The sequence below is a fragment of the Myotis myotis genome, unplaced genomic scaffold (genome assembly GCF_014108235.1).
Source record: "Myotis myotis isolate mMyoMyo1 unplaced genomic scaffold, mMyoMyo1.p scaffold_m19_p_1, whole genome shotgun sequence".
Taxonomy (NCBI): Eukaryota; Metazoa; Chordata; class Mammalia; order Chiroptera; family Vespertilionidae; genus Myotis; species Myotis myotis.
Genome location: NW_023416313.1, coordinates 69,125,174 through 69,151,672, shown reverse-complemented (window position 1 = coordinate 69,151,672; position 26,499 = coordinate 69,125,174). Strand labels below are relative to the sequence as shown.

General features: G+C 45.3%; 1 protein-coding gene across 1 annotated transcript; it reads left to right on the top strand.

The window, feature by feature from the left end:
• The first annotated feature begins 2,526 nt into the window (after positions 1-2,526).
• Positions 2,527-25,327, top strand: CUNH4orf54 (chromosome unknown C4orf54 homolog). Its single transcript, XM_036322216.1, has 3 exons — positions 2,527-2,594; positions 6,987-12,403; positions 20,854-25,327. The coding sequence occupies exons 1-2, from the start codon at positions 2,527-2,529 to the stop codon at positions 12,364-12,366; spliced, it is 5,448 nt and encodes a 1,815-aa protein (XP_036178109.1). The 3' UTR covers positions 12,367-12,403; positions 20,854-25,327.
• Positions 25,328-26,499: the final 1,172 nt, after the last annotated feature.

The window sequence follows — 26,499 nt, the reverse complement described above, 5'->3', positions numbered from 1 at the left end:
AGACATCATGCTTCTCATCAAAGCCAGGGCTATGGACACCTCTGGAGTGTACCAAGGAGTATGTGAAGTGACAAAACAAATGCTGCATATTTTAATAGAGTATCAACTTTATTTTAAGATTTTTAGAAAAATGCGTATGAAAATGGATATGGGTATTCATGGTTCTAAAAATCATATTAATTTTTAATGAACATATTTTACAACAAACATTCAGAAGAGTGAACAATGACAAGTGTGATATACTTTTACACAGTGAACGATCCATGTAACCACTACCAAGATGAATACATAGAACCTTCCGGCCCTGCAGAAACGCCCTTGCCCCTGCTCTGACACCATCACCAGAGTAATCACTCCCCTGACATCCAACACTAGTGATTACTTTGTCCTGTTTTAGAGTTTTATATAAATAGAATACTTTAGCATGTTTTGTTTGAAGCTTTCTTCTTTTTCTAAAAAGAGTCATCTCTATTATTGCATGTGGCAGTAGTATGTTTACTTAATTCACATTCGTTTTTAAGGTAAAACACAATGCCACAACAAATTATTTGCTGTTTTAGAGAACACACCCACATTTTTTGAGAAAGCAATTCAATCTCCCTTACCTTTGGTCACTTTGATGACAAAGCTTGAGCAACACAGGAACAAGCACTGAATTGGGGGTCAGGAGAAATGAATTCTAGTTCTCCCTCACTACTCATAGCTGTGTGACCTTCAGTAAGTCACTGACATTCTTGAACTTGATTTCCTACATTAATAAAAGAAGGAAGCAAAGTTCACTTTGGTCTACCCCAGTATGAGTTGCCTTTTCTTCAATTCTAAGTTGAATGGGTTTAGCTTAAGGAAAGACTATAGAAGAAATAAAATTTTCCAAAATAAAATTATTTTTCCTATTATAAAAGAAAAACATGTGTACTGTAACAGTTCAAGCACCACCAAATGGCATAAAGGAAATCCTATATAATAAAAGGCTAATATGCAAATTGTCCCCTTGGGAGTTAAACCACTCGCTATGATGTGCACTGACCACCAAGAGGGGCATGGAACGAAGGAAGGCCCCAGCTGCTGGCACCCGGGAGCTGGGGGAAGGAAGGCCCTGATCGCTGGCCAGGCCTAGGGACTCTACCCATGCATGAATTTTGTGTACCTGGCCTCTAGTTTAATAATAATTGTTCAATCTTACTTTCCCACATATACAAAAGCAATGTTAGTTTGGTGTTAATACGTCTATGTATTTTCCGTTGATACAACTATATGTTCACTTAATAAGCTATATTATTGTTGTTTCTGAAATGCAATCATACTAATATATCTTATTCTGTAATTTTCTTTTCAGGGGAATTATTTCAAGATTGGAATATATGTTTCTGTTCATTTAACGTCTGCAGAATTAATATCTGCCTGAAGTGACATAGCATCCATTCACTGTAATCAATCAGCCATTCCTCTTGAATAATATTTAGATGTTTTCTAATTTTTTCTATCACGACATGCTGCAAATGAACATCCCTGTACACATTTTATAAACCCTAATGTTCTTCTTCTGTATGCTAGATAGAAACTGTCAGATTAGTTTTTAAAAAGTTGCTTATTTTTCATTTTAGTACTTGAGTTTTGAGCAGATTTGAATGTGAAATCTGAAGCAAGAAAAGAACCAAGATCTTAAACAATTTTCATCATGATTCTAAATATTCATAGGAAATGGAAATCTGAAACAAAATACTGAGTATAACTTAAAGGCTCATGTTTGAAATGGCTGAAGACTGAAATCAGAAATGTGGAAAGATGAAATATTTTCCTAAGTAATAAAATGAATCATGATTTTACAATGCAATGTCAAGAATTGAAAGGCAAAGAAAAAACTTTTTAAATCACAGAAATAAGTCATTCATGTTATTCTGTAGATAGGCAGCGGAGTTGACTCATTATTGAAATTGTGTTTCAATACCCATTTGGAAAACTTACAGTTAAAGCCTTTTGTGGCATCTTCCCTGACCTGCTGTCCTGGACCAAGGAGGTACACCCCTCTCAGACCCAGCCTCCTGCAAGCTAGGGTAACACAGTTCGCGTGCATGTGAGGAACAAACATTCACAGTTAGGCGCTTCGAATGGGCAGAATGACATAGAGGAAGATGTATTTGTTCTGCCAATGTTTCACTTTGAGGCTGGTCTGGAAGAGGTAATTTTCCTTTATCCAGTAAGATCTGAAACACCAAAACCTCTACCGCTCTCTCAAGAGAGAACCAGATAAAAACTATCATCAAGAGAAAGAAGAAGAGGAATGGGGCTGGGGAAACGGAGGGCAACATGCCTAGGAGACCACTGAGAGAAGGAACGAGGGAGACCAGATGGAGGAACCCCTCACACACATCCTGGCTCCAGGGGAAGAGTAAAGAACCTTCTATGCACACCTCTGCCCTCTGTATGCAGGCTTGAGCGTCAACGTTTTATTTCTGGTGGTGAACTGTTCCTTCCTGCCCTTCCAAGTTTTAAGGGCATAGCTAAGGGGTTGCGTCTGCAATGCGCATGGAGCGATTCTACAATAACGTGCTCTTCTTTGCACAAGAAGATAACGCTACTTATTCATCTTCGTGGTGCATGCTGTTTTCTATTCACAGGGGGTGGTTTTACACTAATCCTGTTACTTCATTTCCTTGGATTCCATGGCGACCAGCTGGTCCCCTGTTCAGGCAGCTGCTTGAGAGTGTGGAATAGCTAATTGGCCAGCAGTGCGCAGGAGCCCGTGACCTCCACCTCATGGATTGAGTGCTCAATCATCAGCTGAGTGTGGGCTTCAGTCACTCAGAGCTGGACAGTCAGGGCTCCAGCAACGGTTAATTGTGAAAAGTCATGCAGTGTCCATGTTTTCACTTAACCTCCATTTGTTATCCATAAAATGGGAATAACAATTGCTCTCTCAAGTGTCTTGGGGAGGGTTAAATGAGCTAAAATATTTAAAACATGTACCTCAATAAGGAAACACTCATTCTTTGGCACCTCCTGGTAAAAATCAAATTCCACGGTGTCTTTCTTTTGGAAGTAATTCTTAGGTGTGTCTGCTTAAGAAGTAGCTGGCTACACTGAGCAGTAAGCAGTGGCCAACAGAAAAGCCTTCTTCACATCAGTTTGCGAAAATAGGTGTGGGGGGGTTTATGGAAAGCCTTACACAAAATTTAAAGCCATCTGGGGTGCAATCAAATATCTCCGATTGCACCTCAGAGAATCCTGAGAATGTCTGTGTTTGGTACAATTTTTTGTCCGACTCCTTGCTTGAGTCAGAGTTTAAACCTATCTCTTCATTTCTAGTCTACTTCTCTACCTCTGATAAGCTGTTCTTCCTTTTGAATTTATCTATTAGATTGTACTACTGTCAGAGACCTAAAATATAATCATACCCTTTTACCAGTTGATGGATAGCTGGTCTTCATTCATTTTTTGTTTGTTTTGTCTTGTTAATCCTCACTTGAGGATATATTTCCATTTACTTGTAGAGATTTGAAGGGAAGGAGAAGAGAGATGCTGAGAGAGGGAGACAGAGAAACGGAGAGAGAGAGAGAGAGAGAGAGAGAGAGAGAGAGAGAGAGAGAGAGAGAGAGAGAGAGATGTGAGAGAGACACTTGGATTGGTTACCTCCCGCACCCACCCTGACAGGGACTGGGGATCAAACCAGCACCCAGATGCATGCCATGGACTGGGAATCAAACCTTCAACCCTTCAGTGCATGGTCTGATGCTCTAACCACTGAGAAACCAACCAGGACTGGCCTTCATTCTTAATTTCTTTAATCATATTAAAGTTTTCATACTATAATTCCATCTCACAAGACTTTCGGAGAACACAAAAAAACTTTCTCTGCACAGATTAAAAATAATGACACTGAGTCATTTCCTTCATTGCTCTTTGAATTCCCATATAAAGTTATCTACCAAATATACCTTGCCTGTCCTACCAAGTGTGCCTGCTTAACAGGGTTAATGCTTGTGACATTAGTCACTGTTACTTGCTCAAGAGCTGAGATCAGGTAGGCAATCACTGAGTTCATCTGTAAAAAAAAAGTAATGACTATAGTCGTATTAAGGAATAAAAGGCCCCCTGGCTACCAAATGACTGCAAACTATTTCAAGAGAATTGAGAGTAATTCATAGTAACAGCTACTGTCCCAAACTCTGAAAATTCCAGAGAGCAGGCAGTTTGAATATATATATATATATTTTACTTTACCCTTCAATGGGTGATTGTTTTTCCAGTTAGGAGTCTCTCTCTTTAAGAACATAGTTTAATAGAGTCTGTCCTACTCCAAATTCTGTGCTTCTTTGATTTTTTAAATAGAATTTGTGGTTTGAATTAAACCCTACTTTTTGAAAATTGACTTTATTTGAAAAAGACTTCCCTACAATTTTTTTCCTACCCTGGCATTCATTGAGATAGAAAAGAGGAAAGGAGCCACACAGGTATTTCGGAGGTAAGTAGCTCTTTTAGGACAATTTCTCTCTTTGTCTTCTGGAGGAGCTTGGCTAGGGTTATGCTCTGGAAGAAGTTAGACTCTGGAAGCAGGTTTCCAGAACTTGGGCGTTAAGCAAATATGCACTGTCTCCAGGGCATCTGACCTTCCAATGTTGTACTTTGCCAAATGCAAGGAGGGAAACTACTGAAATCTGTTCGAGTTGTCATGACAGACAGGGCCATATGGAAAGTGCTGGAAAAATTCCTCCTTAGACTATAATTGCCTTGATGGACAGAAACACTGCCTTCCATCAGCTGTGGTATGCAATGGCCCAGTGTTTTGAGGTAGTGCTCGGGGTTTATTGTTTAAGGTCTCAAAGCAAAATTAAAATGGGACATTAAAAATACTGTTTGCCTGAAGGAGCTAATTATATTTTATTTCATTTTATTTATAGTGTCAGGCTCCTTAATCCCTGAGCACATAATGTGTACATAGTTTGATGGTATATATATATATATATATATAAAAGAAAACACAACCAAGAGATAGCTATGTGATTTATTTATGGTCATGTAGATGAAGTTGCCCAGTGGGTGCACTGCTCCCTTCTAATTGAGCATCAGGCTACCATAGAGAGTAGTTGAGCATGGAAGTCAGCAAGGCCCTGTAGCATAATGGCTAAGGTTCAACCCCTGGAGCAAGGCTGCCTGGGTTTGAATCCTGCTCCATACATCTCTGTGCCTCAGCTTTCCTGTCTATGAAATCACCACAGTCATTATACCCAACTTGTCAGGTTGTTTTGAGAATTAAATAAATTAATATGCACATTTTAAAGTGCTTCAAATAGTATCTTGCATATAGTAGGTGCTATATGTCTTAGTTACAGTGATTATTTTTAAATTTTCATTATCATTGAGAATCCAAGATTTTGTGTCACTACACGTGGTTCTCTGTAATGAAAAAGCTGATCACAAATTTGGCAAATTCTCCTCTCTCTCTCTCTCTCTCTCTCTCTCTCTCTCTCTCTCTCTTTCCTTTCATTCCCTCCCTCTCTCCCTCTCTCCGTTTCTCTCTCTTGCTTTTTCTCTTTTACTCCCTTCACCTGGCACTCTGGCTTCATACCCACATCGCGATACTTGATACATCCAGTCTTCCCCTCGGTAGTGTTTTTAATGGCAATGAAGTGGGCAGATCCGAGTTGTCGTGGGGACGGTGGCAGGGCTGCGCTGTCCACATCTTGCGTGTGGAAAGGTAAATGCTTCAGTTGTTAGGGGCTCCCACTCCATACCCACCCCCACGCCCAACAGAGGAAGGGACATTTCTCTGTGCGGGGGTGGCTTTCATGTTGGAAGGGAATGGTTGATGGACTTATTTTTGTTCCCCACAAATGGGGATGTTTAAAATAGTGCTTTATTCAATCGGCATAAGTGACACATAGACTATGTATAGTGGTGGAACGGGCCTGCCAGGTGATGAGGGCCAGACCTCACCAAAACTAAGAGTCGTGGTTCTCCACTGATAACACCCAAGGGATCTTTCCTGAAAATGGCCCGCAAAGAACCCCCATCGTGGGCTGCTGGGCAAATTCACTGGCACAACCACTGAGTTGTTTGAAATGGATATCCCTCGGAGCCAGGGAACTGGGATTTTGGCTTCGTGTCCAGGGGGCCTGCCAGCGAGTCACATTTCCTCTCTGAAGCTCCCTCCAGGCAGCACTGTACTCACGAAGGGTAAGTGTGTCCGTTGTTCTTTCAAGCCTCTTGACTTGGTGCCCTGCAGTCTGGCAATCAGCCAGCGAAACCGAAGCAGGAGGCTGCAGCTCAGGCCATAGTTAATTGGAGGTTTATTGTCTTGTCACGGTTTTAGAAGTTCAGGGAACTTTTTTTTTTTTTTGAGGTTGAGTGGATATTGTTGGGAGTTGAAGTACTGTCAATTTTGACCTCATGCACTCCTTTTTAGTGACTATAATTAAAGCTTACTTAAAGCATTATGTTTTCATTCTTTGAAAATTGCCCTTCTGCACTTCAAGTCAGCACAGTGAGGATTCTAGAAGGGACTCTTCCCAGTTTGAAACAAACAGACTAGATTTCATGGAGTGTAACTCTTGGAAAAGGGGGATAGAATGTTTTATTCCTATGAACAGTTTTCTTATCAGAATTCATCTGATCTGAGATGAATGAGAAGAAAATGCTTAGCTTTTGAGGCAAACACGAAAATTACCGTATGTCCAAGGGAGATTTCGAAATCCTTGTGGATTGTCCTTAAATGGATTTGAGATGCAATGCAGAGTCTGGATTTTATTTAAGAACATGGGGGAAACCCATTAGTCAGACAAGACTGAAAGTGGCAGTGAGTGAGGAGTAATGTCACACTTCTCAGACACCATTATCATAGACACGTAGAACCCGCATGCCTCCTCCCCCTCAACTTTCTCTTTCCATCTTAGAGCCTCCTCTGTACCCTCAAGTGTGTTTCACTGTGACTAGGGAATAGACACTAAAAATATTTCTGGAATGACGTGACCCACTCTCGTCCCATCCAGGAAAAGGACGAGGCTTCACCAGAAACAGCACATACTTTCCTTCCCTTTCTGGGAGCCCGAGGGTCGGCCTACAGATGCTGCTCCTTCCATGGCCGATGGCGCCCGGTCTCCTGGCTGCCGACGGTGCCAAGCGAACAACTGGACAGGACAGCTCAGCTCCAGGAAGGTGGCCACAGTCTCGGCCAGAGCAGCAGCCCCCCAGCCACAGACCTCCTCTGCCCCCCCAGCCAGGAGCCTTCCCACCTCCCTCAGCCTTGCCTGGGCCCCGCCACAGGGGCTGAAGAGCTGGGAGGTGGTGGCCACAGCGGCGGTGGTGTCTACAGCCTTCGGGCCAGTCCAGGCACGCAGGACCCTGCTCCGGGCAACTCTGCGGCCCCTCCAGGGCCAGGGAGGGACCCAGGACAACCCCGGTGCTCACCACTGTCTCTTCCTGTCCCTGATACCGGGGCGAGGGCTCAGAATGGAAGCCGCTGTTCCTGAGCCGAATCCGCAGGCCAGACCGAGGGAGGTGGGGGACGGGGTGAGCGGAGCTCAAGATAGCCAGGAGCTGAAGCAGCAGCTGCAGCCGTGGCCTGAGCCACCAGCCTCCTCCCAGCAAGAAGGGAAATATGTGGAGATGTGCGCTGCTGCCGGAGCCCAGAGGGAGAGGCCCCCGGCCATGGAACTGAGTCCGGAGTGCTCAGCTGGGGACCCCAGGGCCTCTAAGAGTCCCGAAGAGGGAGCCCTAGACGAGCCCAGCAGTCCAGAGGGTAAGACTCCGACCTCCCAGAGGAACCCTGCTTCTGTGGAGCTCACCAGATCCCAGCTCTCTGGCACTGATGGCAGCAGCGACTTCTCCTCCTCCTCTGCCACCTCCTCCCCGGTGGACAAAGCAGAAGGGGGCCTTTTCAAGGATGAAGCCAGCACGTCAACAGGGGCTCTGGCCACCTCGTCCTCCTCTTTAGGCTTTGAGAGCGACAGCGGTGAGAGTGCAGGGCGCTGCCAGCCCAGGGGGGAAGCCGGGGAGGGAAAGGCAGGAGGAGGTGCAGGAGGACGAGGAGCAGCGGGGGCAGAAGCTGGGACAGAGTGCAGGGACATTATTGCCAAGTCCCAGGGAAGCAGGGGGCCCCCCAAACCCGAGGAGGCTCACTACATCACCACCCACGAGATCCAGCTGAGCGAGGTGGAGCAGGACATGGATTTCGACGTGGGGCTCGCCTCCCACTGGGATTTCGAGGACAACAACGTGATCTACTCATTCGTGGACTACGCTTCCTTCGGTGGCAGCGACGAGACCCCGGAGGACATCACCACCCCAACCGAAGAGGAGGACAACAGCTGCTACCTCAGCACCACGCCCAGCACCAGCGCCCCCCGCACGCCCAGCCCCTTCAGCAGTGACCCTCCCCGCCCGGGCGCAGGCAGCAGTGGTCGGGACACCAGCAGCACGGAAGTGGGCAGCGGCCCTGCTGACGGCGGCCCCACGCCCCCACCCACGGGGCCTGGCACTGCCCCCGGGCCCGAGCCCTTGCCGGAGCCCCCGGAGGCAGTGGCAGGGGCAGCCGCCGCCGCCAGCAGCTGTGGGAGTGCAGCAAGCCAGATCCTCCTATCAATCAAGCCGACTTCCCGGGCTATAAATGAGCCTAGCAACGTGCGTGCAAAGCAAAACAGTCCTCACGCTGCCAAGCATGAAGGCGACATGAGCCTCCGCGGCCCCACAGCTGCTGAACACCGCTCCAGTCCCCCGAAGCAGGACCGGGCTGCAGCCGTGGCTCAGGACCATGCAAAGAAATTCATCGCTGTCCCTGCTCGCCTGCAAACCCGCTGCGGGGCGGTGCGGGCCAAGGAGCTGGTGGACTATGCCAGCGGGGCCTCCAGCGCCGTGAGCGAGCTGGACGATGCGGACAAAGAGGTGGGTAACCTGACCTCCCGCGCCTTCCGGAGCCTGGCGTACCCCTACTTCGAGGCTCTGAACATCAGCTCCCGGGAGTCCTCCACGCTCTCGGAGGTCGGCTTCGGGCGTTGGTCCACCTTCCTGGACCTCAAATGCGGGGGCGTGGGAGCCCGGGTGGAGCAGAGCCTGCTGCGGAGCAGCGCGGCCTCCGTGGCCGCCGGGCTGCGCAAGGGCGGCGCGGCCAGGCCAGCTGCCGACCAGCTCTGCATCCACGCCAGGAAGTCCCAGACCAAGGCCCTGGAGTTCGTGGTCAGCAAAGTCGAGGGCGAGATCAAACATGTGGAGACGCCTCTGTGTTTCCAGAAGCAGCTGCAGACGGGCTCCCGCGTGGTCACCCTGCTGGAACCTCTGAATCTGCGCAGCGACAGCAAAGCCAGCTCCGGCCCCGGGCCCTGCAGGGCCCCCCAAGGCCCCGGTAAGGGCCCCGGCTCGGTGTACACGGACGACGGCTCGGAGGCCCCCGAGAGCAGCAGGCCTGCGCCCCGCGCCGAGGGCCCGCAGAAGAAGTCCAAGTTCGCTTCCAGTCTGCTCAAGAATGTCATCTCCAAGAAGATGCAGCGGGAGCACGAGTTCAAGATGGAGAGGGGCGAGGTCACGGACACCTCCCACCGGCACCTCTCCAGAGCGGCCAGGGAGCCAGAGGGCGCCCCCGGCGGCGAGCGGCCGCGGGACAGGGCCCTGCAGAGGCAGAGCTCCCGCCACTCGGAGGCCAGCTCGGAGTACACGGTGCTCAGCGTGTCGGATGCGGGTGGAGAGGGGCCCGTGGCGGGGTCCAAGTCCCCCATCTTCAAAGCCAGCGCCCCTCGGGAGAGCCATGCAGGCTCCGTCCGCAGCGCAGAGGAGGTGTGCGAGATCAAACAGAGCGCCTCCGAGACGGTCAAGGGCATCTTCCTCCGCAGCCAGAACAGTGCGTTCAGGTCCTGGAAGGAGCGAGAGGCCGAGAAGCGGGAGGACAAAGCCCCCGTAGGGAAGCTGAAGCTCCCCAAAGGGGGCGACTGGAGGGCTGATCTCGGGGAGGTCTCGGCCAGCAAGTCCACCATCATGTCCCGTCTCTTTGTCCCCAACATCCAGCAGACACCCAAGGAGAAGCAGCCCGGGAAACAGGCCACCAAGTACCCTGCGGCCCAGGCCACCTCCACTGCCGTGGTCGGGCCCAAGGCCCCGGAAATCAAGATCCGGTTGGGCAGCGTGCAGCAGCCAGGCTCGGACTTCAGCATCGCCAAGCTGCTCACGCCCCAGCTGGCCGGCGGCAGCTCCTCCGGCCTCCTCAAGGCAGCCGAGGACAACGCCCGGGGCCCACAGAAACTCTTCCGGGGGGACAGCCTGGAAAAGGTGCCCCAGTTCCAGGTGAGGGACGTCAGGGACAAGTCCAAGGCCCAGGGCCCCCTCCACCAGGTGAGGGACGTCAGGAAGCTCATCAAGGGGTCCGGAGACAGCAGCGACAAGGGCAGCGTGACCCCCGAGCAGGGGCTGAGCGGGCCCAAGCCCAGGCTGCTGGCTGCTGCCGCTGGCGGATCCAGGTCCCTGTCCCCCTTGGTGATCACGTGCCAGGCCGTGGTGAACCAGAGGGAGGACGGCACGGACCGGGAGCTGGGGGAGAGCCTGGGTAGAGGGGGCAGTGGCGGCCTGAACCCCTCCTCGCCAGAAGGGACGGTCTTGGTTCACCGGGCATCTGGGAGGCTGCCCGTGGCCACCATCGCCCCCAATAAGCCCGAGCAGGGCTCCTACCTGCCTGTGCTCAAGATCATCTCCAAGGCCTCTGCTCAGAAGACCCCAGAGAAGGCCAAGGACGAGGAGGCCAAGGAGGAGGGGAAAGGCCCCAAGCCATCGCGGAACGCCCTGGAGAAGCTGACGGCCGCGGTGCGGTCCATGGAGGAGCTCTACAGCTTCGACAGGCACGAGTGGAAGCGCAAAAGCGACCCGTTGCCCACGATGACCGACAGCCACGTCCTGTCGCTCATCGCTAGCGAGGAGAGGGGAGGGGCCGGCGGGGCGGAGGGGGACCCCGACAAGCCGGCCAAACGGCTGGGTGAGGTGGGAGAGCAGGGCACGGGCCACAAGGACGGAGTGGTCCTGCGAGCGGCCCCCTTGGAGCGCCTGCAGCGGAGAAACTCCAACCCGAGCTCCGAGAGCGTGTCTGCCCGCGCGGCTGCCTTCGAGAACCTGGCCAGGGAGCGGCCCCGATCCCTCTATATTCCCCCAGCCCACAAAGATGGGGAGAGAACCCAGCCCCTGCAGCCCCTCCCCCCACTCCCCAGCAACAGGAACGTGTTCACGGTGAGTGCCAGCAGCATCCAGAAAACTGGGGGTGTCGCTGGCAAGTTCCCCCAAGGGCTTTCTCCAGAGAGTCCTTCCGCAACAAAGGGCAGCAAGTCTCAGGGACTTCGGTCCCTCAAGATCTCTCCGGCCACCCGGGCACCGCTTGATGAGGCGCTCAACAGGAAACATGGCAGCACCTTGGTAAAGAGCAATAGTGACTGTGAAAATTACCTGACCATCCCCCTTAAAGGAAGCTCTGCAGCTGGGCCTGGGGCGAGGAGGGAGGTGCCCCCAGCCTCCTCTGCAGCCACTCTCTGCAGCTTGCCCCCCCTGAGTGCTCGCAGTCAGGTCCCCAGTTGCCCCAAAGGTTCCCAGGTCAGTGGAACCAGCCGGCCAGCATGGCCTACCAAACCTGACAACCCACGGCAGTCCATCGCTGCCCCCTCAGGGCCTCAGAGCCCCGGGCATCCCCCCACTGCTATCTACCACCAGCAGCCACTGCCCTTCCCCCTGCAGGGGGCCCAGCCCCAGGTCCTTTGCTTCTCCCCACCTGGCATGCCTGCCCCGGCACCTGCAGGCCCAGCTCCGGTGCCCACAGATGCCTTCCAGCAGCCACAGCCTCAGCAGACCCAGCGAAAGATGCTCCTGGATGTGACGACTGGCCAGTACTACCTGGTGGACACACCGGTACAGCCCATGACCCGGAGACTGTTTGACCCCGAGACAGGGCAGTATGTGGATGTGCCCATGACCTCCCAGCAGCAAGCAGTGGCTCCCATGTCTCTCCCTGTGCCTCCCTTGGCCCTGAGTCCTGGGGCCTATGGACCCACCTACATGATCTACCCTGGGTTTCTGCCCACAGTGTTGCCTACCAGCGCCTTGCAGCCCACACCAGTTGCTCATACTCCAGGGGGGAGTGAGCTCTCCCAGATGGCTGCAGAGAGCCCCAGCAAAGAGCCAGCTGCCAAGTTCACCGAGGCCCCATATTTCATGGCCTCTGGTCAGTCTCCCACCTCCGCTTCTTCCTCGGCCCCAGCAGCCACATCCCAGCTGGTGGGGGCCAAGGGCTTCGCCCAGCTGCACGGCAAACCTGTCATCAGCATCACTTCCCAGCCCCTGGGGCCGAGGATCATCGCGCCCCCCTCCTTCGACGGCACCACCATGAGCTTTGTGGTGGAGCACAGATGATGGGCAGTCACCAGGAAGCAGGACGGAGCCGCTGCTGGTGAGTGAGTGGACTTTGATAATCAGTTTTCAGGGGTCAAGAGCAATCCTGTTTCTCGGTGTTCGAAATGGCAGATTGACAGCAGAGGAGGCTGTCTAGAAATGGGCATTTTGGGAAAATAGAACAAAACCCCACCCAAATTATTAAGGAGCTACATTTTTTTCTGCCATGCCTCCTCTTCTCCACACTCCTCAGTCCCTGAGGCCTTTCCCCTTTCAAATTGCCTGTATGTTTTTCTCACCTGTGAGTCGGAGAAAAGTGAACCTTGGACCTGTCAGGTCAGCCTTTGGTGAAGGTTGACAGGGGAGAGAAACAAAAGCCCCGTCCAGATTTCATGGAGTGAGCCTCTATTCCTGGCAACCCCAGCGGCAGAAGGCAGAACATCCTGAGAGACCATTGGGAGCACTGTTAATGGGCTTGCTCCTCGTTTTCTTGTTAGGGGGCTTTCTGAAATCTGCAGAAAAGCTTCCCTCCTTCCTCTACATCTTCTTGAGGTTTCTTTTACAAAGAGACTATATTTTTTAAGCTCTTGTTTTTCTGTTTTCAGACAATCAGAATGTTTTTTCTTAGATGAATCTAAGGTCTTTAGGTTACACACACACGCACACACGCACACACACATATGCACACTTGACCTCTGTGACGGGGGTGGGGTGGGGTGGGGGTGGGGATTACCTAGCTGTGGCTCCCTGGAGGGGCTGCTATGTTTGATCCAGTCGCTCAGACGGAATCCACTACTCTCAGCTGCCAGTCCCTATAAGGCGCTGATTTTCATATCGGCATTCACTCCCTTCAGAAAAGAAGCAACTTCCACTTGCCCCCCTCGAAAGGAAATCAGATAGATTCCTAACACCTCCGTTAATCCAAATTCATAGACAGGAATCCTTGCTGTAAACACAGTCCAAGAAACTTGATAGGAAAAGTGAGCCTGAATCAGGACACTTCAGGTCACACACATAAGAAAGGTAGTGGCAAACTTCAGATCTGAGCACAGAGATGTCAGCACTGTGGGGACACATCGCCCCTCATTCCCCTGTTCTCTTCAAACTAGGAAGGGTTGGCATTGTCAATGTTTCTTGGACTTTCACTCCTTGGTAAGATGATACCGAACCAAGAAAGGAGACGGAGAGGGGAGAAACCCCTTCCATGCGTGCATAGAAGAGAAGTAAGCCGTGTCTCTCTTCTGAACTGAGAAAGAACAGAGGAACATTGTTTCACTGGGCAACGAAAGAGCCTTAACTTAGGAAGTAGGACCATTAGATCAGAGTCACAGCTTCCTCCCACCAGATGTGTGTTCTTGGGCTGCAAACACTCGCACTCATGATACTCATGTGCCAATAATATCTACTCCTCAAAATGTATTGCGGGGGATGGTGGAGGAGGAAGAGGGCAAAGGGGATAAATGGTGCTGGAAAAACATAATAAAATGGAATAAATGTATCTGAATATCCGGTGATATAACAGCATATTGCAAATTAAAAACCCTTTTCAAATTAAGGGGTTATTACATTTATTGAACTACAAGACAACATAAAGCCACTGTTCAAAAATCCTTGGGTCTCTCTCGAAGAATTCAGGTGAAAACGCAAGCCTCATTTTACTCACAATCTAGAAATAGATGATTCAAACTATTTCTCTTTAAGAGTTTGCCACAGGCACTGTGTGATGATCACAAATAAAGAGGGAGGAGGAGATGAAAGATAAATAGTGCATCTTTTGTCTGATGTAGAAAATAAAGGGAAATTCAGTATGCATGTGGAGGAGAGTCAGAATTAGAGAATTAGTTTTGCAGAAGGAAAAGAGTAGCCGCTAGATAAAAGTGTTTTAATCTTCTGGACAGGTGGTGCGTTTACCTACGGCTATTTTGGAGCAGCTAATCCTGCAAGGCCTTTGTGTGAGCTGAGGAGGCGCAGAGACAAGGGGAAGGGAGGACAGGGGCAGGGGAGGGACCAGGCACACACTCGCCTGCAGTCCCCTTGGCAGCTGCCTTTGGCCTTTCTCCGGTCTGCTGAGTCTGGAGAGGGTAGGCTTGGAGTTGCTTCCACCAGACACAAAGATAAACCAGAGTTTTTAGTATTTAATATTTGAACAGTGATTATTTTGAAAGTTTATTTCTTTTTGAAACACAACCTTTATGTCAGTACATCGCCCTAAAGATAGACAGAAATCAAAAGCTGGCTTCACCATCTAAGACGATTGGTGAGGAACTGATTCGCTTTTTGTGTACAAGCAAAAATCTAGTTGTTAAGACTCAGATAACTGCCTGGCTGGCGTGGCTCAGTGGTTGAGTGTTGACCTATGAACCAGAAGGTCATGGTTCGATTCCAGGTCAGGGCACATGCCCGGATTGTGGGCTCAATCCCCAGTTAGGGGCATGCAGGAGGCAGCCTGTCAAAGATTCACTCTCATCATTGATGTTTCTCTCTCTCTCTTCCTCTCTAAAATCAATAAAAATATATTTACAAACAAACTCAGATAACTAACAAAAATCCTTCAAAACTCACCTTCCTGAGCATTCTTTGCCCAAAGAAAAATCAGACACATAAAGAAGGGTGTAGCTCTTTTCCTTGTATGAAAAAAATTTTAAACACTGTTCAGCTATATCAAAAAGTTACATTGTGCACACTCATTCATCACCTGATGCTCATACGGATGGTCTTTGTGAGAAGTCTTAGAAGCAGGTGTCAGATCTAGATTTCCTTTGAAAACCAGAGATTTTCCTGGAGGTAGGGTCGGGCTCTATGTGGCCCTTTCAATGAAGTCACTTAAATGATTTGATCCAATCACAACATTTCACAGAGCAGAAAACTGGGGCTTAGAAAGAAATGGTTTTATTCTGAACTGGATCCTGAACCAGGAAACAAAAAGGCTATAGGGCACATTATTGGGATAATCGGCAACATTCGAATATAGAATTTTGAATTAGATTATGGTATTGTATCAATGTTAGATATCCTGATTTTGATAACTGTTCTGCGATCATACAAGCAAATGTCCTTGTTTATAGGAAATATACACTGATGTACTTAGGTATCTATAATAATAAAAGTGTAATATGCTAAAACAAAAACAAAAAAAGAAAGAAATGGTTTTGCTCAAGACCCCAGAGAGTGAGAGAGCCGGGGCCTGTGGAGCGCACATAGCTCCTGGCCACACTGTGCTCCCGGGTGCTCTGCGTGTTTGCTCCTTGACAGGAGGCATGGAGCAAAGGACGGATGCAGAGGAGCGCAATGAGATCCGAACTGGCAGCCAGGACGCCTGGGCCCTCCTCTCTGCCTCTCTGGACATTTGTGAAATGAACGTTTGAATGAAATGTGCTAAAACCCCCATTCATTTAACAAACATGAATTGCATGTTTACACTCCACCAGCTACCGTGTACTACGAGGTGACCCTAAGCCCCATGGGACCTGGTACGGTCCCATCAGCAGGAGCCTACACTCCAGCAGGCGGCACACACCAGGCACACAGAACTGCAAAACCAGTTTCCAGTCCTGTCTTAACCTTTAAGACTCCTGCCAGCTCAAATAATAAGGATTTCATCATCTATTTTTAGCAGTGCCTTGTAGCAGGGAGTGCTGCTTTCTCCCCTATATATATTTGAGCATAACAAGCTGCTGCTAGTTCTTTCTAATTATTTTTGTATGAATTTTTCTTTAGTTTTGCTTTTATAGGTGGTTCTCCCCCACTTCTAAGAAGATAATTAGTCATGTTTTTATTTTATTATGATTTAGTAGTGGCATTGCCAACTGTGAGAAATGCAGGGGGCTGTGTATATCCGGTAGCCCAGTGGCCAGATCAGCCGTGGGCAAACTACGGCCCGTGGGCCGGATCTGGCCCGTTTGAAATGAATAAAACTAAATAAAAAAAAAAAGACCGTACCCTTTTATGTAATGATGTTTACTTTGAATTTATATTAGTTCACACAAACACTCCATCTATGCTTTTGTTCCGGCCCTCCGGTCCAGTTTAAGAACCCATTGTGGCCCTCGAGTGAAAAAGTTTGTCCACCCCTGGGCCAGATAGTCACAACAGAAACCCATTTGTAACCTACCAGCATGCTAGGCACAGCGGTTGCAAAACTTCACTACTTTCTCATTTTTTGTTAGGACTTTTCCTGTTATAGACCCTTGTTTATAGATTTTTGTTTTGAATGTCCCGGCTCCACAGGATCTTAGGTGCCTTTTCCAATGAGATTATTTTTGTTTTTAGTTTTCTCTCTTTAGAAGCACATAGCTACATTGTTCCTTCTCTGACATATTTACTGGCATGCTTTCTCCTGCCCACCCACTTGGATGCCACGTTTTTGTTTTAAAAGTTTTATTGAGACTTGATACTAAATACCACTTATAATGGCATAAAGATAAAATAAATATGTAATATAACAAAAGAAAACTTTAATTGGCACTAAGCCTGCTATGCCATGGGTATTGCAATTATTTTGTTATATTTCAATGTCTTTTTTTCTGTAAGATTTTATCCATTTTCTTCTTCATTTTTTCCTTTATTTTTGTTGTTGACACTATTACAGATGTCCCCATTTCTCCCCTTTTGCCCCCCTTAACCCAGCCTTGGCCCCCCTTCCCTCTGGCCATCACCACACTGTTGTCTGTGCCCATGGGCTATGTACATATGTTCTTTGGCTAATCCCCTCACCTTCTTTCATCCATTCCCCCACCCCCCCTCTGACAGCTGTCAGACAGACTTTCTTCATTTCTGATGTGCCCTACGTGGCTACTACATGTTGATCTTTCTTTTCTCCTTTCTTCCTCAGAGTTATTTTTACCCTCTGGATAGAGCCCCACAGGTCAGCAACTGAAGTGGAAAGGGGAAGGTGGCTGGATTCAGGGGAGCTGTTTTTGTAGAGTGTTCTGAGGGGGTCCTAGAGAGATCCTTAGATCATCAAACCCTGTTCCTTGTGTTAAACATTGCAGGAGGAAATGGCGCCTCAGAGAGGTTAAGTGGCCCTTCTCCCATCAGTGTCCCTTTGGGGCAGAGTTGTGACCCAAACCCCAAATGACCCCATACCAGAGTCTTCTTATTCACTTTGCTTCTTTCTTATTGCCCTCGAGTCCCCTTCTCTTTTTCTCTCCAAGGCCACTCTTCTTTGGTGGTCCCGTCCCGGGCATCCATCCCACTAGTGCATTCCCTCCTTTCTGCCCTTGCTGTGTGTTTGAGAATTTACTTTTTGTTCCTTGCTATTTTTTTCCCCCAGGAGTGGGGATCTTTTATTCCTATTGTGGTTTTTCCTTTCCCATTCACTTGAAGCTGATTTAGTTTAATGTCTCACCTTGCTTCTTTCTTTCTTACATTTTTGTTTCTAGTTTGTTTTAGCCACAGCCTGGACAACTTAAAGTGTCCGGTGATGGAGCTGCCAGCTCCCTCACCAGCAGGATTTTTGCAGCTTTGTGCAGGAGGCCAGGTGGCTGCAAGGTCAACATTACATTTTCACTTCACTTCATAATTACATTCCTGGATCAATTTGTTTACTTCTATTTTTCTCTGACTTGGTTGTGACTTCCTCTCCCAATTATTATATATGGCTATTGTTTTATTTTATTATCGTCTTAATGTCTTTTCTGCACTTCCCTCCCCTCCCTTTCTCTCCAAAGGATTGCAGCTTTCCTCTTGCTTTTAATTTTGTGCCTCTCTCAACAATTTTATTGCCTTTATTATTTTCTTCTCTATCCTCTATAAAATCAATAAAAATGAAAAAACAGCTAATGTGTATTCACCATTTCATATATGCAAAGATTTAACACCATACTTTCTGATTCTTAAAACAAGTAGGCACTATTCTCATCTCTAAATGACAAGTGAAGAAATGACTTGTCCCAAACGAACATACCATTTGCAGCCCAGGCCCTCAGGCCCCCTGGCTGTTCTCTTACAGGTGGTCCTTGTCTGCCCTCTCTTACTCTCTGCCCTCCAGGTCTCAGTTCTTCATTGTGAATTGTCCCTCTTTCACCATCTGGGAAAGAGAGAAAGGAATAAGGTCAGAAATTGACCTTGAATCTGTTATTGTTTAGCATATATCAAACCTTCATGTGTATTATTCTTTTGATTTAAAACATCAGCAGTCCTTAGTTATTAGGACATTGTATGCCCCAAAGAGGAATCTGAGCCAGTGTCAGCATTTCTAAGGGCGGTGGCTCTCCGTGGTGGGGCAATTCTGTGTGTGTAGGGGGCGGTGGCGGGAGGGGCGGTGTGGGATGTCCCCTGGAGGCCAACAGGTTCATGCATTTTAGTTGGAGGGGAGCTGTATGGCTTGACTAAAGCCCAAGTATGTGCACCTTGAAGTCTGGCAGCCCTGGCCCAAATTCTAGTACTTTACTACTCTGGACAGTGACTTGCTCTCTCTGAGCTTCAGTTTTCTCAACTCTGTAATGGGGATACCTCGCAGGAATGTTGTGATGATTAACTTTATAAGACTGTTACAAAGGACATATCAGATAGTTCATGGTACGTAGTAAGAGTTCCGTCTGTTTTGGAGACTATAACCTCATAATACTTCCGAAGCCCCTCATCTCTCAGGGGCCCTCACCAGAGCAGAAAAATCAGGCCTCATCCTTGTAACTCCCAGGGCAGCATCAGGAGCCTGATCCAGGATTGTTTTTGATTTCTACAAACTGGAGGCCATGTCCATAGCTCTGCAGTCAGAGCTGGCTGATCTCTTGGGACAGGTCAGTTGGCTGTGGGTCAAGGTATTCTAGTATCTCCCAAGCTTTCCAGCATGTTATACAACTCTGGGCTGAGACTGTCAGCTGCATGGTGGTGATTTTCCTCTCTGTCTGGGCACAAGCCTGTGTGAAGCAAGGGAAACTCTGACCCAGCATCCCCTCTGAACTCTGTCATGTGCTCTGGTCCTACAGTCATGGGCGTCGCCCAGGCCAAACTGTCTTGGTGACACAGCATAGTCACTTCTCTCATCTTCGCTGAATTCTTCACAGGCCTCATAATCATCAGTTAAACTGGTGATTTTATTATTTTATCCTTAAAAAGAATTGGAGTAACTTTATTACTTTCAAGATTTCTAATAAAATTCTTCTTGGGTGGGTGAAAAGTCAGTGTCCGGTGATGGATCCCTAAAAATGCCTCAGTAAATTGTATAAACAGATTGTCCCTTCATTTCTCAACATTCTGAAGTCCCCACCCCTGCCCACTTTGATTTGCATAGAAATGATTCTTTGTGGTCTTCTATTTTCTTCTCTTCCGGTTGTAATTATATTTCCTTTTCCTGTTGCTACTTTATATGTCAACAGGTAGCAAAACTTAAATTTAGCAAATGAAAAGTCTCCAAACTCACAAAGGTCCCCTTCATCTTGAAGGTCATTCCTTAATATAAAATACAAATGAATAAAATTAAAAGAACATGAACTATTATACATATGAAATCATAATCATTCTTATAGACTTCTTTTTTTTTAAGCATATATTTAACAGGTCAGTTTCTGGATGACAGGATTAAAATGTCCTTTGCTTGCTTCTGTGATTGCATATAATTGATTAGCTAACTGTTATTTGATACTTCTTGAAGGTTACTTTTCACATGATAGTCTTCTTAATCCCTCCCAAATATTACCTGTAGGCCACTCTATTTCTGTCTTTATAATACCAATATTATGTTCAAATATCAACTCTCAAATGTTAAAAAAAAAAAAAGTTCTTTAAGCAAAGTTCTAGTAGACATACTATAGAGAAAGATCAGCACAAAGAGCTAATTTTTAGTAAGCTTTTGAACATGTCAGTTACTTATCTTATAACTAGGGGCCTGATGCATGAAATTCATGCAAGAGTAGGCCTTCCTTCCCCCCGCTACTGGCACCCGCTTCCCTCTGGCACCCAGGACCCAGGCATCCCTAGCAGCACTGGCTTCATCTGGAAGGTTGTCTGGAAGGACATCCTGTCTAATTAGCATATTACACTTTTATTATTATAGATGCATTTAACTCCATTCTAAGGTTTAGGCTCTAACCAGTATATCTTATTCTAAACAAAATGTGCTAGATGAAATTCCACATAATTTAGGTAGTAATCATTCATTCACAAAAATTCTCAGTATAGAGTTTACTCTTTTAACTAGATTACTAACTCATAGTAAATTCAATTTCTGCATAATATTTTAGGAACATATCTATTACACTGTTTTATCTCTGTTATGGATGATTTCAATGAAACTGAACATTTCATTCTAAAATTATTTTTGTATAATTCATTGGATTTAATTTTCAAAGAGAAGTTTACCTTTGGGCACTTTCCTGAAGTCAGTATACTGTCTAGTAAGTTCAGAAACATATTTGCCAAATACATTTTGAAATATGAACTTCATCATAATTAATATTGAAATCAGAAAAATAGTTATATAAAATGCATTTTGACATTTTCTTGCTTCTTTAAAAATGAATTTTACTTCTAGAATAACCATCTCTTCTTATCTATGCTTGTTTATAGGAGCAAGACAGAAAGATGGACTATTCTTCTTTAATCTGAAGGTTGCATTGTAACAGCAGTAAGAATTCATCTGAAAAACTTCCTCTACATGTGTTATTCTTAGCTTTTGCTTCTTATAAACCAAGTGTGTAAGTTTCTATATTTTCCTGAACAACGCTGTTAAGAAAGTTTGTGCTATTTTAGTTTTACTAGGCTGATTGAATGGTTGCATTATCACCCTGTAAAAATCATTTCTTTTTATACTTAATACAGGACATAAGCTTTTTATTTATCTTTTCCTCCATTTGGCTAGACAGAATAGCCCTTAAGTATTTTCATAGTTCAATCAAACCATACAGCAGAGTGGGATTTGTTCTATTGTAAACCAAACCAGTAAATCAATAACTTGGAATCCAAATCGCCTTAAAGGTTCTTGGAATACATGAGGACTAGCTGGTAGAATTGCAGCACATGCTTGGATTTTAAATATGATGGGTCCTCACTTAGAATCATGTACCAGCCAAGCCTAGTCATTCTCTTGGTTTTAATCTACACGCTCTTTTAGTGGGTTTAGCATGATTTCAGATGTGATTGTGAAAAATAGTGGTTTTAACTTTGTGCTTTGTTTTAATTTTCCAATTTGTACAATGTCATGACACTATTTGTTGTCTTAAAATAGAATGGCTTAAAATACTGAAGAGCCAGTGATTTCAAATTAAGTTCTTAGTCTCAGGAAGGTATAAAATATCTATTTCCCTTTAGTAACCCAAACTTCGTTATGAGCGTATAGCATTTTTTTGTCTTCTTCAATGATTCCCTCCATAGTTGCATACTCCTGGCTCTCACGGATTGTTTGGAGTCCGAAGAGTGACTGGTTTGGGGTGATAGAGCAGAATGTAAGCTCCTGTCCAGTGGCTCTGGATCTCTCCAGCCATACCAAGAGCAGTGACCTAGGGTTACATCACTTGTTCGTTGTGGTTGTGAGAGATGACAAGAGTCCAAATCACAGAATCTTTCATCGACATTCAGTACTGCCTCAGTTGTAACCCAGTTCTGAAGGCCATTTTAATGCGTGTTCACAGTGAGTCTTGAAGAGTTGATAGATCAAATATTTAACTTGTCAGAATTAATAAGTGTGTCAAATATATATTTGACAAATGTTACATTAGAATATTTTTTACTGATTAAAAGAGTACCTGGAAGGTTTTCCCAGGCTTTCTAATTTAAGGAATCCCCTCTTCTTTACTGTTGTTCAAAGATAAAGCATTCTGGTAATTTTTAAAAAGCCTTATTTTGATTTTAATAGTCATCAATATTTGGTTTCTGCTTAAAAATTATTCTTGAAGCAACAGAATTTTATGCTATTCATGACTGAAGGTGTGGGTAAAAAGTGATGAGACTGATTTTTGTATGATTTATGTAATCTCATTATTTTGTAGTTATGCTTCCTATCTCAGACTCTTAAAAAATAACCCAGTTTCACTTTCAAGGCCTTCCTTACAGGGATATTTTTTTTCTAGAAAATATGTTGGATAAAAGGAAAGGTTTGAGGGAGAAATAATTGGCTCTGCTCGCAATTCAATCAATCATTGGGTTGAGGAGCTATGAAATGCAGTGATAGCCTCTATGAGACATGAAACAGGAAATATGAAGCAGCCTCTGAATATGGAAAAGATGCCCTTGTGCTGTATTGGGGAAAGTATCATTCCTTTGTCATAGAGGTCTTCTTACCCAGGTGCACCAGCAGATCCGCCCCAGAACTTACTGAATTTTTCACCGTTGGGACCTAGTTACAGCATCAGCCCTTGCTCATTTTCAGTGGAGATTGACTTGGTATGAGGTCACTTTGGGTGGGTAGTACTAGAATTGATAAGATTGGTTTAAAACTGTGTGACTTGGAGGAAACGCCAGTGGTCATGCTGAGGAGTCAACTGCTTGCCTGCTCTCCAAAATGAGAGACTCCCCTTTCCTAGAATATGTGGTAAAGTTCTATCTACCAAGGTTCTGGGGCCCCATCTGCTACTTACCATGATTGATCACCAGCAGACCTGAGCCTTAAATTCTCACATTGAGGTAAACTAGGACAGACACCAGGAAAGAAAGGAGAACTTCTCACTTGTTGGTTCTATCAGAGAGGCCAAGTCCGCTGAAGAGCTGACAAGGGTATAGTAAATGTCTAAGTGGTTAAGAATGTAACTTTAAAATAATATTCTATGAATATGACATTGTTTATTGATAATTTTGTGGTTCTCTATTTCCTTAAGCCATACAAAGCTGCTAGGCCATTTACTACCTCAAATGATAGTGAAGAACATTTTAGAAGACCTGAGATAAATCTAAATCCTCATCGTCATTGTTTTATCATTTCTTGAGGTTGCATTGATGTTTGAATGAAGTGGTGGTGCCCTTCCTTTTCAACCAAAGTTAAGTAGAATAAAAGTCTATAAACCTTCCAACCCATAAAACTATCATCTTAACTCCGTCCCTTTAGCTCCTGAACTACCCTCTTATGTTTCAATACACAAAACTATTTGTGAAGCATGTGGCATTTCCTAGATAGTACCTTGCACTCACATCAAATTAAATTTGCAAAGTTTGGCTTTTGCCATTTTCTCTCAGGGTTACAAATATGACTCCGTTTTCCAGAGGAACCACAGTGCATTGTGGGTAGAAATGCTGACCCATTTCCTCTTTTTTTTTTCTTATGGTTAAATTGTCAGGTTGAAATATACTCTATTTGATTTGTTTTTGGAAAACTGAACATATTTATAACCAGTATGAAAATTAAATTCACCAGAATGTTTTTTCTTAAAACCACTCACTGAAATTGCCCTAGGGTTAAATAAAGCCCAGATATGCAGTCAGTGACTTAGCTTATAGGCTGTCTGTATGTCTATATATGTCTTTGTGTATATGGCTCTTTCTGTATCATTGAGTAAATAAGTTAAAACTAATTAGATCTTGATATCGCTATAATAATTCTCAACTGTTACACACATTTCAAATTCATCCTTAGATCACTAGGAAATGCCTAGTAATATAAATTGTTCTTTAATTTCAGATTTAACTTTATTTTTGCCTTTTGAGGAGATTTAATGTGCTTAAATTATTTTCACACTCCATGTGTTTGCTGCAAATTGAATGTTCATGCTACCTGAAATACTTTGGACTGCAAGACAGTATTGATTACTAAGTAGATTGACTATACTCATGATACATATATATATATACTGGTACATATATATGTGTGTGTGCAAGAGAAAACATATTCAATGATATTCTCTGTGTTTAAAAACTATCATGGTATATATTTTCCTATGTGGTGCTTGAGGAGTTTCATTCTACAGTTTACAAGGTGTAGGTTTGCACCCCAAATTCTCAGGGTATGCTATTTTACCCAAATACTTGAAAGAAAAAGGTGCCCTGTATTTTATCAGTACTGTTGAGGGGGAAAATGATAAATTATGTGTAGGTTTGTTTTAGAAAAATCAAATTCATAAAATATGTCAGCCTTTTACAGAATTTCTAAGGAGATATACATATAGATATGATATATATTTTCAAGAGACTGTTTCTACATTCTTAACTAACTTCTGGGTCCTCAGTAGACCTTACAGGTGCATAAAATCATTAATAAAACATGTAGCATTTGCTAAATTGTACTTTGAACTTGAATCTAATCAGAATTGTAGACTCTGGGGGAAAGTGTGTTTATCCGTGGCACATGTGATTACAAGCCCAGGGGAGGATTCTGAAAATTAGACTTGTTTATATGCCCCATGTCGCAGAAGAAAACTGAACTTCACAGCAGTGTTTGTAAGCTGTTAATATTCTTGTTCCATGTTGCAACTAGAGCATATTATTAAATGTATTCCCATTTAATTCTTTAATTCACAATGGTGCAGAATAAAACACACACAATACATATAATTTGATTTCTTTTTTAAGTTTCATAATTGCTTTTTACAAGCTAGTGTTAATGGCAGAGTTCTTTGAAATTACCTATCATACCCATATCTATTTTCTAATGGGCAGCCCTCCCCCGCCCCTTTTGAAGATGAAGGTTTCTATATTTACATTTAAAGAATATTATTGTACAGTAAAGACAGTGGTGGTTGAAAAGAATGTGAAGACTGAGGAAGTTATGTCCTAAAAAGAGAAGAGTAAATTGTGTGATGAATGAAGAAAGACATTGGATAAAGCTGAATTATATCCCTGGCTATGAAAAAAGCCAGTGGTAAATGGAAAGAATATGGACTGCTTTCAAGATAGAAATCTTGGTGGATGTGTTCCTACCTTAGGTCTGATGCAACTCAGAGAGTGCACTGAACTTGGCCAGTGGGACTGTGAATCCAGCCCAATATCTCTGAGAATTACATTCTCGGTGTATTGCAAATGGAGAAAACTACTTAGACAAGGACTCTGTGAGACTAGCCTACTGACCTTAATTGCCAGCATTGGTAGGTGATTGTGCAATCTTGCATAATGGTCTTTTATTTTGACTCTTGAAAAATGTTTTGTTGTTGTTTTTTTTCCAGTAAAAGTAACTGCAAAGAAAACATGCATTGTCTGTCTTTATTTTAACTCAAAAATAAACTTTGGACATTTTTATTTCTGTCTTCTAACTGAAATCCTTCATTTAACTAAAACACTCTGATGTTTCACATCCAGGTTGTATTCATTTTCTACTGTTGCTGTAATGACAAACTTAGCAGCTTAAGAAGAAGCAAATTTATTATCTTGCAGTTCTAGAGTTCAGAAGTCTAGGATGGACCTTTCCCTGAACCCATAGTATTTCACCCGGCCAACTCAAGGAATCTAGCTGCTGGCATCATTAAGGAGCACTGTGAGGAGCACCTAACAAGGTATGTGATGCTCCACTGGCTCCACACCTAAACGTGATGTCCCTGAGGGCCTGCACTGAGGCCCAGGAAAGGAATTGCAGTTATCCCCTTCAAAACCTGAATAGAAGAGGCACTCATTTTAGAGACCTGCTGCACAAGATCAATGTTGTAGCACATCCCTTAAGTCAACCACCGTTAACTGAAGTCACTATAATAAACCTTAAGATTGAAGCCCCCAGAAGACTTGAATCCACATTTCACAAAGAGGGACAACCAGGATTCCTTACATATGTCCAGGGTTGGGGGTGATCAGGCAAAAAAGCAAATTGAGGGCAGTCTCAGGCCTTATATTTTTCTAAGTCAACTCTGGCTTCCAGCTCTTGTTTCCAGTGAATTCTCATATTCCAGTCTCCATCTTGCCTCAAGCGTGCACAGTTTTACTCTGCATTGCATTACCCCAGAAGACTTCGCTGCAGAACACCCATTCAATCCTGAGCATTCCGTGTGTGGCAGGATTTTGCTGAAGGCTTACGGTACATGGGATAGAGATTTGCAGGTGCTCCATCGTATGGCAGCTAGCTACATTAGCAAACACTTTAAACCTGAACTGCTTATATACCTGTTCTCAAATAGTCCTGTGCCATCTCTGAGACTAGAACATTTTCACTGGTTGTTGAGTTCATTTGTGCATCAGCCACAGTCCCTCTCCCTCTCTTCATCCTCTGCTTCCTCTGTTCCTTAGCTTGCTGGCTCAGAGCCCTCTAATTTCCTATTTCTGATATAGGGCAGTTTAGCCACCTATTGAATCCCTGTGAATGCAGAT

Excerpts from the sequence above, each read along its gene's own strand:
- CUNH4orf54 (XM_036322216.1), top strand. The coding sequence starts at position 2,527 with ATGGAGCGATTCTACAATAACGTGCTCTTCTTTGCACAAGAAGATAAC. Across the intron at positions 2,595-6,986 it reads GCTACTTATTCATCTTCGTG|GAAAAGGACGAGGCTTCACC; the intron begins GTGCATGCTGTT and ends CGTCCCATCCAG.